This window comes from Mytilus edulis, chromosome 8 (assembly GCF_963676685.1).
Source record: "Mytilus edulis chromosome 8, xbMytEdul2.2, whole genome shotgun sequence".
Lineage (NCBI taxonomy): Eukaryota > Metazoa > Mollusca > Bivalvia > Mytilida > Mytilidae > Mytilus > Mytilus edulis.
In genome coordinates, this window is record NC_092351.1 from 50,489,698 (window position 1) to 50,505,821 (window position 16,124).

General features: G+C 32.0%; 1 protein-coding gene across 1 annotated transcript in view; it reads left to right on the top strand.

Moving 5' to 3' along the window:
• The window catches only part of LOC139484172 (uncharacterized), a 46,978-nt gene that overhangs the window by 14,540 nt on the left and 16,314 nt on the right, over positions 1–16,124 (top strand). The window contains exons 5-6 of the mRNA XM_071267904.1: positions 9,554–9,615; positions 11,970–12,041. Coding sequence (XP_071124005.1) covers positions 9,554–9,615; positions 11,970–12,041 — 134 coding nt within the window. The remainder of the gene's footprint in view (positions 1–9,553; positions 9,616–11,969; positions 12,042–16,124) is intronic.

Sequence of the window (16,124 nt, forward strand, 5' to 3'; positions counted from 1 at the left end):
TAAAATTCCTTTGTTCTTACTGTGCTAAATCGTGATAATGCAGAGCAAAGGTGTGCATTAACTAACTCAGATATACTGCACAGGTGAAATCTATTTTTACCTTTAGGGGTGGTTCCTGGATTTTGAGGGGGCGTTATTCAATAAAATTAAAATAATATCACAGAGTGAAGCGAGTCTAAATATATTATTGACGATGTTATGCTTAAACATGATATGTTGTCCAATGCAAGAGCGGACAACCTATTCTCCTTTACCTCCAAATCTGCCATCTGCCTTGAATTAACGACAAAGTTAAACTTTGTACTAAGATCGTAGTTTCAAAATAGGAAAACAGAAAGGTATCTCATTAATGTTTTTAATCTAAGCTGGGACATATTTTATAATATTTTTTGTACAACATAAATCTTAAATCAGTGTTTTAAAGTCAGAAAGATAGTTTAAACAATTTTTAAAGAGAAAGGTATTTCCCTTTTATTTAACATTTGTTAGGTAATATAACATCTTTCTCTAAGCATATAATTGAGGGAAAGAAATTCAAAAGCAATTAATCTAAACTCAATAACCCTTTCAGTTATGATTTGTTTTCAAACACAATTTGTTAAAGTCTTAAAAAAAAAATCTAACACCAAATCACAATTTTAGAATACGCCTAAATATAAAAAAAAAGTTATCAATTTAAAACTTTCCTCTTATAAGCAAGCGAGACATTCTTGTTTGCTTACTGTGTATATTTGAGAAAACAATGATGCATAATTTTAGTGATCAAATAAAGATATTGATACATTCAGACGCAACTTGACACAGTTAAAATAAATAAAATATGACCGCTGCCTACTATACATTGACTTTGATACTAGATCATTATAACCGAAATTTATTGATGAAAAAGAACGTAAACTTGACGTTGACATTCAATTGAAATGTCAAAGATGACCTCAATCATTTATCGTTAAAAGTATTTAATGTAGAATAAGTAGAAGTTTCCACAACTAAATCCATACATTCGTTAACAAAAAAGCAAGAACACATATGACGTGGGAGTACGATTGGAACAGCCTGACAATATATTCATAATTTTTTGAATATCAATGATAATCACGATATATTCAAGCCCCCATAAATTATTGCAATTCTAATAGGACAAAAAACTATTTTGGATCGAAACGCTCTAGGTGAAGGCATTATGTGCCGTTCCCATACAATAATCGCACTATTAAATTGGCGGAAAAGAACGGAGAAAACCGAATAAGTAACATGCTAAAACCATGTACCAAAACATATTTCGATAGATTTTATAAATCTGAAATGATAATTGTACTTAAATGTCTTATTTGTATACAAAAATGGCTTATGTAACACATTTTAGCATACATGTAGTTTGTTTACGTTTCCTTGTTGTGATGATTTTCGGGTTCAAAAGCGTATATTTTCCCGTAAAATGCTTATACGTAACCATTTAATGACGTCGGGTAGCTCATTCATAAAAAGCATATGACATGGGGTATCATCGGAACAGTCCAAACAATATATTCATATTTTACCACGGGTTTGTACTCAAAGCGTTTAAAGGGCGTTATGTTAGGCTTAAGAAATAATTCATGGGGGCTGGAATAGATCGTGAATTACCACGGGTTGGTCCTTTATGACAAATACTTTACCCTGAGCGATAGCCCCATGAATTATTTCGATTCTAATAGGACAAATACGGATATTGTTTTGGATCGAAGCGCTCTAGGTGGAGGCAAATATTTGCCGTTCCCATAAATAAATGCACTATTAAATTAGCGTAAAAGAACGGAGCAAACTGAAATAGTGACATGCTTAATTTTTTTACAATAACGTATTTAGATAGTTTATGGTATAAACTGGACCATGTCACTCACAAATAGATAAAAGTCCAAAGGACTTTATGATATGTTTGTGAGTGACTTGGTCCAGTTCATACACCAATAAATTCCTTTAAAAAGGCGTTTAATCCTTATAATTTGTTTAAATTGGAGAAAGGGAATATATTTTTCCACACCCCTTACCTCTATCACACGTACATTGTATATTTATGTCATTAAATAGGCCTGGCGCATGAATTTATTTGTTGGTTAACGCAAAAAAATGTACTCAATGAAATTTGCTATCTGATTTAAAATAAACTGCAAAAACTATTATTTTCATTCAAACGAATGTTTTTGTGTATTATTTTATTAACTATTAAGGTGCAGTAAAATTAAATTTTATAAACGTCGGTATAAAGGACGCCGCCATCTTGTTTACATTGGTTGAGAAAAGAAGTTCGGTCGACGTCGTCTATCAAGAAATAACCAACGTCAAAATCAACTACCAGAAGTTATCTCGTCCAATCATATCAACATATTCCTTAATATGCAAATAAGATAGAAATTATTCTAAAATTAAGGTATTGTGAATACAATTGTGATCATTATTGTATATATATATATATACACATAGATTGAAAGGGGGGCCTAGATAAAATGTAAGTGTACTTGTATTGTTTAAATCTGTATTCTCATTGTTTGACCTCATGATGTAATTAATGAATCCAACGAATAAACTATAAATCAAAATCACTAAAGAAATTATGTTTTATTTGGCTGTAAATTTGTCATGGCATTTATTGCAAGAAAGAAACACAATCAACTTGTCAATCAAAACTTGATGACGATGGAATTACTGAAGGGCGATCCAGCAGTAACAAAGTTATATCAGGAGCCACTGGGTAGTCCATAGCAGCTTAAAGTAAATTCCGCCTGTCCATTCACAATACAAAAAAGCTCCAAACTCAGTCTGTTATATATGCCATGACGCTGGTTCTATAATCATTCTTCCAAAACTGAAACGATAAATGAAAAGCAGCAGAAAATATTCATAATGGGGAAAAGGGAGGGCGAGTAAATTCTATAGCTTTGGTCAAGCTCCGTGTAAGGTTTGAATTCAAATGACCAAACCACACGAGGTAAATTGCACGGACTAACATTTCGCGGGCTAAACTAATTAGCATATTAAAGTGACCAGTATAAAATGAATCGAACACACCGTCAATTTAAATCAATAATAGGCATACCAAGTTATATAATTACAATAACTGAATTTAATTATTATTGAATTAAATTCTATTATTGTATATATATATATATACACATAGATTGAAAGGGGGGCCTAGATAAAATGTAAGTGTACTTGTATTGTTTAAATCTGTATTCTCATTGTTTGACCTCATGATGTAATTAATGAATCCAACGAATAAACTATAAATCAAAATCACTAAAGAAATTATGTTTTATTTGGCTGTAAATTTGTCATGGCATTTATTGCAAGAAAGAAACACAATCAACTTGTCAATCAAAACTTGATGACGATGGAATTACTGAAGGGCGATCCAGCAGTAACAAAGTTATATCAGGAGCCACTGGGTAGTCCATAGCAGCTTAAAGTAAATTCCGCCAAAATTACAAGTTGAGTAACTAGTTGCACAACTTGTAAGCCGCCATAAAATTTACCGCATGACAAATTTAACAGCAAGAATCAACATCAATCAACTTCAACATCATTATCAACTTCGATGTCATTATCAACATCATAATCAATTTCAACATCATTATCAACTCAACATCATTATCAACTTCAACATTATTATCAACTTCAATATTATCAACTTCAATATTGTCAACTTCAATATTGTCAACTTCAATATTGTCAACTTCAATATTATTATCAACTTCAATATTATCAACTACAACATTATTATCAACTACAACATTATTATCAACTACAACATTATTATCACTTTCAATATTATCAACTTCAATATTATCAACTTCAACATTATTATCAACTTCAATATTATCAACTACAACATTATTATCAACTTCAACACAAACATCAAAAACTTCAATATCAACTTAAATTCAATACTTTGAACTTCATTAAATTGATATTCATGTGGCAACATCAACATAAACTTCAGCTAAAATGCAATACTGTCAACATCTAAGCTATGTTATTCATTGTAAGGGAAAACCAAACAATGAGGAAATTTAAAGAAAATATATACATAACATTTTCAGAGCTCCTTGAATCTGATTTAGGAATACACCCAACTATCTCTAATCCAAACGATGCACATATAAGCTTAATATGACAGCTCCTATAACAATAAAAGAGCCAATTACCCAAATATCATTCAGGTACCCTGAAATAAAGTGTTTCAACTATACAATGCAAGGTTTGTTTTTGCATAACCTTTTTTAAAGTGTATGAAAATGTCCATCGTCTTTGTGTCTCAGCAATGTAGTCCGACATCAACCGGACAGGACAAATTGAAGTAGTTTATTCTTTTCCAGAATTGTCGTTACTGAATTACCCAGCTGATCTGTTTGCTAAGAAGGAACTTTTATAATAACTTAAGTGACCCTGAATAAGCATCAAATTATATCTTGGATCGTTTTACAATAAGATTTTCATTAAAATTTGAATTTGCAATTACTCCAAAACTAAGAAACCCAACATTCTAGCTGAAAATGAAGCTTTGAATAAACATGTTTCATATACTGAATAACAAACTAAATTAAGCGCATCTAAAAGTCTAGTTAATATACCAATAGTAATAGGCTTACGACAGACGTGTCGCTTATGTCACTGAGCATCTTTTTAACAATAAAAGAATGAGTGTTGTCCAATAAACCATTGATCTTATGATTAAACCTAATGCCTGAAAGGTACGCATTCCCAGTGGAATAAGAATATTCATCTTTAAACATGTCAGCTACTATTAACTAAATGTGAAACGGGGCATGGCCATACGTCATACAGGTTTAGTTTATGTTTAAAGTTTTGAAATTAATTTAGTCCATTTGATACGCAAGCCAAGTATTTGAATAACTCTTGCACTACCGATGAAGAGATTTAAAACAGAACTCGACAACCACTTGTCACTCAAAATATAAGAAATGCCATTATAATTTCTAAAATTATTTTCCAAACACGTAGATTAGAAATAGGTCGATAATAAAAAGGCCCCGCAATTCTACCATTTCAATTCACTCATGATTTTTCCAAGCTAAATTTGGATCTTGTAAAACAGACTTTAATATTTTGCTTGTATGATGTGCTCGAAAACCATATTTAAAACCATTATATAATAAGTTTGCCAACATTTTAACGGGGTAGTCAGTCAACATATTCCTTTAAACCGTAGTATTAACAGGGGAACAACCAAAAATACCAAATATCATACGGTGATTGCAAGCTGTAAACAAAATTATAAAATTTGAAATGATTAAATTGCATCCGTGGAACATTTGCCTGCTCACAGGGAAATCTTTAATTATTTATCGAAAAACGAGTATTTGGGTTAAAATTTCCATGTGTATTCAAAAACCTGTTTGACTGCTCTAGCACTGGACTGATACCTTGGTGCAAAATTGTTTGCATCAGGTGCCCTAGGGTAGTTTTAATACCTAGGAGCAGAATAGTCCGAAGTTACAGAACTTCGAGGATTATTCTTGTTATATGAATAATTTGTACAGTACAGCGAAGGATGGAACTGGCTACATCTTATACCTGAATTCATGGCTGTATACACAATTCATACGAGTACAAACGGCCTTAAAATTATAATCGTAGCAAGGACTAATAACTGTGTGAGAAGTATAAGAGGATGTCTGTGGAACATGATTTATGCCTACTGCAATAAACTGAAGCCATAGCTGCCCATCAATGCCGTCCCATGTACGCATATGATCACGAGCTTTTCCAAGTCGAAATTGCATGTCAAATTTATAAACGTTCTCAAAAGGTACACCCCCTTATAATCGTCATGTAGCTAATCAATTCATTTGCCAATTCCGGGAATCTTTGCAATAAAATTTTCATATAATTTAAAAACCCTTCAGTCCACTCACCTAAGTTAGATAATGATTTACTTTTGAATATTTGTTTCTGTCAATTAAAATGTCTCCATCTTCATCAAAACCGAGCACTTTTTTCGGTTGATCAATTTTTGAAACAAAATGTTTTTGTAAAGTAATTGTGCCAAATCAACATATTCTAAATTTCATATTTGGTTTATAATTTTTTTGTGGTACAAACACATCAACATCATTACTAGTAGGTATAACTAAAATCTCACCGTTTTGTACAGAATTACGAGCTGTGGGCTGCCCTGGGTGTACACATCCCTGATCAGGAACTTGTTGTTCAGCGGGCTGCAGAGGAAGTTTGAAGTTCAAATGAGTTGTGGTTGTAGAATTGGCTGTAGTGGTACAAACGGCTGTTGTGGTAATAACTGCTGTTGTGGTAATAACTGCTGTTGTGGTTATAACTGATGTGGTGGCAATAACTGATGTGGTGGCATTAATGGCTGTTGTGGTGGCATTAATGGCTGTTGTGGTGGCATTAATGGCTATTGTGGTGGTATTAATGGCTGTTGTGGTGGTATTAACGGCTGTTGTGGAATGGTTATATTTTGTCTTACAATTTCAGCTCTCTTTGGGCGAAGCCTTCTGTTTACCGGTAGCTTTATTTGATTTTGCCTACGTACAGCACGATTTGGCAGCACCCTCTCCCCTTTTCCTCTCGGCATACTGGCTTAAACAAATAATTACAATGTTAGTCAATGCATTAGTAAAATATTATATCATTTGTCAATGTTATATCCCTTAATCAAACAATTCAATCAATATTGAAATACAAATATTTCAATTTTTACCATTGACTAATTAGTATTAAGATACAATGGCAATAACCAAAGTAGAAAAAGCCGCAAATGCTTGATTGTGGCTGTCAATGTCCAGTGGCAGATATTTCAAGTATACTCATAATGATAATATCATATTGATAACGAAAGTCATAAAATAAAATAATTATTGTATCTACCGAATATCAATTGAAGTGGCCTTCGTTAATGAGAAATATTCCTATCCTATAATCGACTATAATACATGAAAACTATGAAACAATTAAATCGAAAAGTATATATATTTAAATAGTCAACTAACATCCTTGATGGCTCGCAAAAGTTTACAAAAAGAAATGATTCATTAGGTACGGAAAGTGATTTTTTTTTTTTTTTTTTTTTTTTTTTTTTTAATCAACTGATCTAAGAAAACTTGACCTCATTTTAAAGGCATTGTGAAGTCAGACATTTTCAAAACAGTTTCACTTTTATCAATACACATAATAACAACGAAGAAATAGCAAATTTTCAAAATGGTAATTTTTTACTACTCTGGAAAAACTGTTGCCTCTTTAAAAATTAATAATATATATATATATATATTTTTTTTAATCATTTGGGTTATAGCTTTTGTTTATTTTGCTTCTTTTACATCTTGTTAGTCAATTTCAATCCTCCATATTAAGTTTTTTGGTCAAAATAGAAGCTTAAAGCATGAAAATGTCAACCACTATCATGAAATTCTATCGTCCAAAGTCACAGAACATGACGATTTTTGTTTATTCCTTTTTTCAGAGCATCAGTTGGTATATTGAAAATGTAAAGTAAAACTTTATTAACATTTGAATGTAAAGAAACAAAATATGAAATATTACTCTTTATATACAAATGTATATGTTTGTGTGTGTGTATAAAAAGATGTGGTATGATTGCCAATGAGACAACTCTCCACAAGAGACCAAATGATACAGAAATTAACAACTATAGGTCACCGTATAGCCTTCAACAATGAGCAAAGCCCATACCGCATAGTCAGCTATAAAAGGCCCCGAAATGACAAATGTAAAACAATTCAAACGAGAAAACTAACGGCCTAATTTATGTACAAAAAATGAACGAAAAACAAATATTTAACACATCTACAAACGAAAACCACTGAATTACAGGCTCCTGACTTTGGACAGGCACATACATACAGAATGTGCATGGTGGGGTTAAACATGTTAGCAGGCGCCCAATCCACCCCCCCCCCCCTTTTGACCTGTGACAGTACAACATAAGAACAAACTATAAAAATCAGTTGTACCATGAGAGACAAGAAAAGTTTTGAAATATGTCATCTGTCTTTGTACTGTCATGATAGTTTTAGAATGTTCCCTTTTCATTAACATTTAATGAAATATTCTTATTCTTATATAGCATGTATAGTGAATGCTTATAAATAAAGATAAACAACAACCTTTTAACAATTATTCTACTGGACTAAAATACCTTTTGCACTGAAAAACAATGAAAATAATATAACAATATTCTTATTCCAGAAATTTCAAACAAATAATTATGTCAGATAACTGTATTAAAATTCTTGTATGTATAAAAGTAAAGTAAACTCATCTGTATATCAGTTACAATATTTATGCAGTGAAATCTGTAAACCAATCTCATTCAGGACTGAAGTTCAAAATGCATTGAATGTGAATAGCATTCGTTGCCATACCTAGATTCATAGATTGTTTTTCTTTATGTCCAGTGGCACCTATTTCATGCATATTTAGGACTTAAAGAATTTATATATACATTTATGTTGAAATTAGTATGTGGCTTACTCACCGGTTACTTCGCGCTGCAAGATTTGGATTTGGATTAAGAATAAATAACATGGTAAATGTTCATTTGCGTATTAAGACAGTTAAACAATTAGATATAACAACTCGCACAATAAGTATAACCATCTACTCAATTTACAAATATAAATATAAAATAATATCCAAGAAAAGATTGACAATTTACACAATGATAGAATTTAAATTCAGTTATAACACCAAAGAAAAAGTTCACGACTATTTAAAGCATTTAACAAAGTTAAAATTATTTAAGAAAGAAAAACCAGATTAACAGTTCAAATTGTTGAGCTATTATTTTTTATAAAATGTTGCTTAATTCTAAAACTAAAAAAGAATACTCATCTTTTCTTCTGCGTTTTAAATTCTATAGCTTTGGTCAAGCTCCGTGTAAGGTTTGAATTCAAATGACCAAACCACACGAGGTAAATTGCACGGACTAACATTTCGCGGGCTAAACTAATTAGCATATTAAAGTGACCAGTATAAAATGAATCGAACACACCGTCAATTTAAATCAATAATAGGCATACCAAGTTATATAATTACAATAACTGAATTTAATTATTATTGAATTAAATTCTATTATTTCATATTATTAATTAACTACAATGTTATTGGACTTAATATAATGAAAACTGCATAAGCAATATAAGGTGTAAATTCGGCAAATACAGAAAAAAATCGGCCAATATAGATTTAAAAATATTTATCTCTTGGGAAATGAAATAAAAAAATATATTGTAACACTGTAGTTAATTAATAAAGATACTATTGCATGTATTACGTGTAATTCTGTATTGGCCTCAGGCTAATACAGCAAGCCGCGGACCAATAACTAGGCTAATACAGAAATACTTACGTAATAATATCATATAATAAACAATTTGTTTAAAAATTAGTGGGTAGTCTATTATTCTTTGTCTCTGTCATTCAGGATAGAGTTAACACACATTATTTGTTGTATTTCATGTAAAGGGACTATTTGTTGAATATCTGTATCGTATTGATAATTTTTTTTTAGGTTGCCAGAATATCCCGAAATATTATCTACTGTTACTCCATTGTTGAGACCTCATTTATCAGGTATGTAAACCTTTGAATAGACTTATTAAGAAGGGATATAATTACGATACTGTTGTCAAGTCATTAAAGATTGCATATTTTGGCGTTAATATTGAGTCAATGATAAGGTCTTTGCATCGGAACTAAACACATTTATTAAAAAACCAGTTGTTGGCATGACACGGGTTATGTTCTTCTCATGTATGTTATGATGGTATGATACTAAACCCCCAACGGGAAGGATTGTGCATGATGTTCATATGATGAAATCATAATCTTTCAGTCAGTTTAATTGAAGTCTGGAGCTGGCATGTCAGTTAACTGCTAGTAGTCTGTTGTTATTTATGTATTATTGTCATTTTGTTTATTGTTTTTGGTTACATCTTCTGACATCAGACTCGGACTTCTCTTGAACTGAATTTTAATGTGTGTATTGTTATGCGTTTACTTTTCTACATTGGTTAGAGGTATATGGGGGGGGGGGGGGGGTTGAGATCTCACAAACATGTTTAACCCCGCCGCATTTTTGCGCCTGTCCCAAGTCAGGAGCCTCTGGCCTTTGTTAGTCTTGTATTATTTTAATTTCAATTTCTTGTGTACAATTTGGAAATTAGTATGGCGTTCATTATCACTGGACTAGTATACATTTGTTTAGGGGCCAGCTGAAGGACGCCTCCGGGTGGGGGAATTTCTCGCTACATTGAAGACCTGTTGGTGACTTTCTGCTGTTGTTTATTTCATATATGTCTCTTTGACACATTCCCCATTTCCTTTCTCAATTTTATTCTATATGGTTATACATAATGCTTCAAGTATTATGTTTTTGACTGAGATGTTTAAGTCTTGAATATTATTCGCGTCGATATGCAGTCGCATCTTTTATGATAAATTCAGGATTTTCCAAACAGTGCCATGATGATGTTTAAACAGCTGGTTGAATTGTCTAAACAGTACTTTATTTACATTTAGTTAGTCGTTAAATTTTATTTAAAGATTAGAACGGCTTATTTTACATTCGTCACTGTTTTAGAGCTGTTTTGATAAAAATTACCGCTTCAGATAAAATTTAGAGTGGACATGAGGAATGTAAGAAGGAAACAACAACTCGACCATAGAGAAGACAACAGCCGAAGGCCGCCGAGAAACTCCCACACCCGGAGGAGGCCTTCGGCTGGCCCCTAAACAAATATGTTACTAGTTCAGTGATAATAGACGTCATACTAAACTCCGAGTTATCCACAAGAAACTAAAATTAAAATCAAACAAGACTAACAAAGGCCAGATGTTCTTGATTAGGGACAGGCGCAAAAATGCGACGGGGTTAACATTTTTTTTTTTTTTTTAGATCTTAATCCTCCCCTATCCCTTCTTAATAAGTCTGTTTAAAGGTTTTAGTAGCTTTTGAGGTGAATACTGACATTTTTGTGCTTTGTAAAGAACATTACCATAAAAGATTGGATGTGAAATACCAGCACATATAAGATGTCTACATGTTGAGTTATATTTACGAATGATGTCCTTGTACCGATGATAAAACTAGTAGGTCCAGTAAGACATCTTTTTGGCCCAAAAGTATAGCAGTTATTCAAAATTGATTAAAGGTAAACTTTTAGCTATTTATTTGCAAGTAGAATACTTCTGCTACATGTACATAGTAATTGGCTGATTGGGATAATATAATGCACATATATCAGGTACTATCATCATTAAGTCATGCTAAATTACTGCAGTCTTTATCATTTGAGTTAAACTGTAAACGGTTTTCATTTTAAATGGTAGTGCTCGCATTTGTGTACATTCTTAATATTTAAATGTAAGTTGTGTTTTAGGAAAATACATAACATATATAAAGGTTTAGAGTGAACTCCCATGCGGCCACATTCATGTTTAACAAAACACATTTGAAAAGTGACATATTATGGCAAATTTGATACATTTTTGATAACTTAGCTTGAAAATGAGCATATTTAATGACAAAATCAGTTAGGATCTTTCTCAATAACTAATTTAATCGACTGCAGAAGACACTAAAGTATTTAAAAAGTGTCCAAAATATTACATCAGATGAACCGGAAATTTAAGGCCAAAACAGTCCTTACCGAACTTTTTTCTTTAATGAATGTTTTGACTAGTTTGTTATAACGAAAACCCTGGTGTAATAATTTTTCAGTAATACACAAATTTCTCTCGCTTAAATCTAATACGTTGTTACATACACGAGCGAATCGTACAAGTTGAGATTTATAAAAACCATAAGATGGTGACAAGGGAACGTAACTGTGAAAGTTTCATTAATAGGTTTTTAAAATAAACTTTCGTTACTGCTTATAACAATTTAATATCCAATATATGTGTTTATTCTTTTACATATACAGTTTACTATGGTATTGGAAAGTATAGAAAGGGAGCAGGTGTCGCAGTATTTGTGCTCTTTTGGTCAAGTATTCGTAAGTATTTTTTTTATGTAATAAAACAGAACTTAAAATAACTGGTATACAAATAAATAAATTCCTGTAGAGCTTAGCTTGCTGTAATACGCAAATTTAATCAATCTTAACTTCAGAAAATGGCTGTACCTGAATTTGCAAGCTGTTTCCCCCTTGTTTTATTGATTGATAACGTTTGATTTAAAAAAAAACACAATGAATATGGTGGTTGATATTTATCTACGACAGTCAGTTTTGATAGACTATCCCTTTTTATATTTATTTTACGTCTTGTTCATGTGTTAATGCTTTAAGTGATAATTATGTTGTTACTATCCTTAACCAAAAAACAAGTGTTGTCAAATTTAAAAAGCGATAGTTTATCAAAACTGACTGTCGTAGATGAATATCAACCACCATATTCATTATGTTTTTAACCGTCGGAAGGACCGAATATCGCATACAAAATACGTTCACGGGTTAACAGGGCATTTTTTAAAAATTTTAATAGATTGGATATAAACATGATAAATGTGTATTGAAATTATGAAAAAATTCTGTTTTATTTCAAAACAATCGTCGTGGTAATTATTTGACAAAACAATTGTCATTATTTTATTTAGTTTTGATGTTATATTTGTAATGGTCATCGGATTTCTCAAATGTCTTGACGTTTGTAGTTGTTAATCTTATTTTTTTGTTGTATTCGTTTGATATGGTAAAGATAATATCAGATTATTACATGGCATTTTTCATATCGCTTGTATTATCAGCCCTAGGTTCAATATCAGCCCAAGAGCCGCATGGCTCGAGGGCTGATATTGACCGAGGGCTGATAATACATGCGATATGAAAAATGACATGTTATGATCTTTCTATCATATGCTTCAACAATAGAAAAAAATAACAGATTCATATATTGATCCTTCTACGTGGTTCCCGAAAAGAAGTTGAAAGAGTAAAAAGTTCACCGACGTCGGACCCAAAATTTGATAGTCAATATGAAATCTTTCTATCATATGCCTCAACAGAGAAAAAAAAACCACATTTTAATATGGACGAATCGACAAAAAAATAATTCAACAATATACATAATGAACATTGTTTGGAAAAGTCAACTTTTTTAAAGTAACTTTCTAAATAAAGTTTCAGAAAAGCTTAAAAAATGCATTTATTTAATTTTTTTTTTAATTTTTTTTTTAATACAATTTAATTATTTTACACAATATACTTCCAGTATTCAAATAATTGTTTTGTACACTACTTTGTAATGTTTTTCACTGAAAACGTAGCATTGAGGGGTATTTTCCGGAATTTGCCGAGTATCACCGGAATGCCATGTGATAACGTTTCGGAAAGGCATGTGATAACAATCGAAGCATGTGATAAACTTTTCATATCAGCCCGCTAAGCACCAATTCAAAAAATATGGAAAATACTTTAATTGAATGCTATTATCATACGGTAAAAATCATATGTTATTTAGTCTAAGTATATGATAATTGATCATTCAGTTCATTTATTAAATTTTAGTTGGATGTACGAAATTTACACGATATATTTAGTTTACAGTTTATTTTAGAAGAAACACCGACATAACTTGATAATACTATCAATTATCTAATTACTACTTCAATTTCATATCAGTTAGTATTGTAATTTTCACTGTTAATAATAAATATTAGATAGTCATACAAATCTAATCTTAAACATATTCTTGAGAACTTGTTTTACAAATTCAAATGTGACGTCATTTTGAGCGTTACACCGGGTTTCAGCTAACACGGCTGTGGATTTTTGTAATGTGACCGTTTTTATTCTATAGCTAGTCACCACTTCAGTTTAATCATGTAGACCTATTATATAGTCATTTTTATACAATTTACTGTTCACAAAAAGAATTATTCTAAATTGCACAACTTTTTGGTATTTTGGATCCTCAATGCTCTTCAACTTAGTACTAGTTTGGGTTTATAAATATTTTTGATTTGCGCGTCACTGATGAGTCTTATGTAGACGAAACGCGCGTCTGGCGTACTAAATTAGAATCCTGGTACCTTTGATAACTAAATAATAATGATGGTCTTGTCCCAGGCATATGGGTTCCGTTTTACAAATTCAAATGTGACGTCATTTTGAGCGTTACACAGAGTTTCAGTTAACACGTCTGTGGATTTTTGTAATGTGTCCGTTTTTATTCTATAGGCTTATAGCTAGTCACCACTTTAGTTTAATCATGTAGATCGTTTATATAGTCATTTTATATAATTTACTCTTCACAAAGGTATGAATTATTCTAAATTATAAATAATAATAATGATCTTGTCCCAGGCGTATTAGTTGAATTCATTTGTTTCTCTGTCCTATATTTCCTCCAATTTATTTGTATTGTAGTCCTGTCATGTAATATTGTCATTTTAATGTTATCATCAGCATTGCCATTAAAGCGGGAGGTTTGGCATGGCACAAAACCAGGTTCAACCCACAATTTTTATTTTAAAATGCCCTGTACCAAGTCAGGGAAATGGCCTTTGTTATAATATAGTTCGTTTCTGTATGTGTTACATTTTAATGTTGTGTTTCTGTTGTGTCGTAGTTTTCTTAAATTTGATGCGTTTCTCTCAGTTTTAGTTTGTAACCCAGATTTGTTTTTTCTCTATCGATTTATGAATTTCGAACAGCGGTATACTGCTGTTGCCTTTCTTTATCCAGTATATTGATTGCTGTTTTTAATAATCCGAAAAACAGCAAATTTATTAGAACTTAGACAATTTGTCTATCAGGTTGGTGCAAGATCTTAAGTAAACACAATTAGTATACAAATAAGAATAATAATTAAAACAGTAACTTTACATAAGCAATCAAATGATATTTTGCAATTTAGTTCATTATTTTATTTTGTATCTAATATTGCGTAGACCAACATCCGAATATACAACCTCAATCGTACACGCTTTGTGTATCTCTTGTAGATAGTTGTCTCATTGGCAATCATACTACATCTTCTTTTTTATATTTGTCAAACTTGAAACGAAAATTGTGAAATGCAAATCATCGTGAATGTTATAAATCAAGTTGAGATTATTCAATGGTTCGAGTTACAGGATTGGTCATTTCAAACTGAATCACTCAATATTACTTTCTGAGACATCAAGAGAAAATAAAGAAATCATCGGTTTTCAATTCAACAAGATCAAGAAGGTTTTTTTAATATGATGTTATAACAAACACGATAGTAGATACTATTTATTGGATTATTATAAAACAAACTTCGCCAGGAATACTCACAGACAAGCCTTAAAATGCCAAACTTGGACTATTATAATAGGCTGGATGGAAATTCAGATTTTAATTAAAATTTGTAAAAAAAATCATTTAATCACGACAACAATCAGTTATTGTTCAGGAAGCGTCGATATTCAACCGTTTCCAAGCGAATTTATCCCGATAATCCCGTTCTCAATCCGCTGTAAATCCAATTTGTATCTTTCGCCTGATAAAATTCGACCGAGTCTGTCACGACTGCGTCTCGATTCTACCGAATGTAATCCGACAGAGATCAGACAGTGAACAGACAGTGAATCGACGCTGACGGAAGTTATCCGTCCTAAAACAGTCAGCATACTCGGGATGATTAGGTACTGCCGGTTCGTAATCCTATCACGGTCCACTCTATTGTATTGAAAACGGTTTTATCTGGTCTCAGTCGTATTGTATTCTGTCATCGTCGGGACTCTGATTTGGGTATCATTGACGAATTTCGTATTAATAACGGGACTGTTTCGGAACGGTTTCGGCAAAAGCGGTTCACAATCTACAAGATCTGGATGCAATCTGGACTCAATCGGCAGAAAAACCGCAATGACAAATTTCCCCAGAGCATTCCCGTTCCACAGGACACCGTTAAAAATACACAGAACATTGTTAGGATTTTGATCCGATACAGCAGAATCTGTCACGACATAGGCACGATTGTAACCCGACTAGACAAAAACTAGAGTTACGGGACGCACCGTACTGTCAGGGAGCTTCGCCGAACTATTCGGACCCTTCCCGACCCTTAGGAATTTGTTACGAACTTAAACGACTGCGTTCAGGCAATGA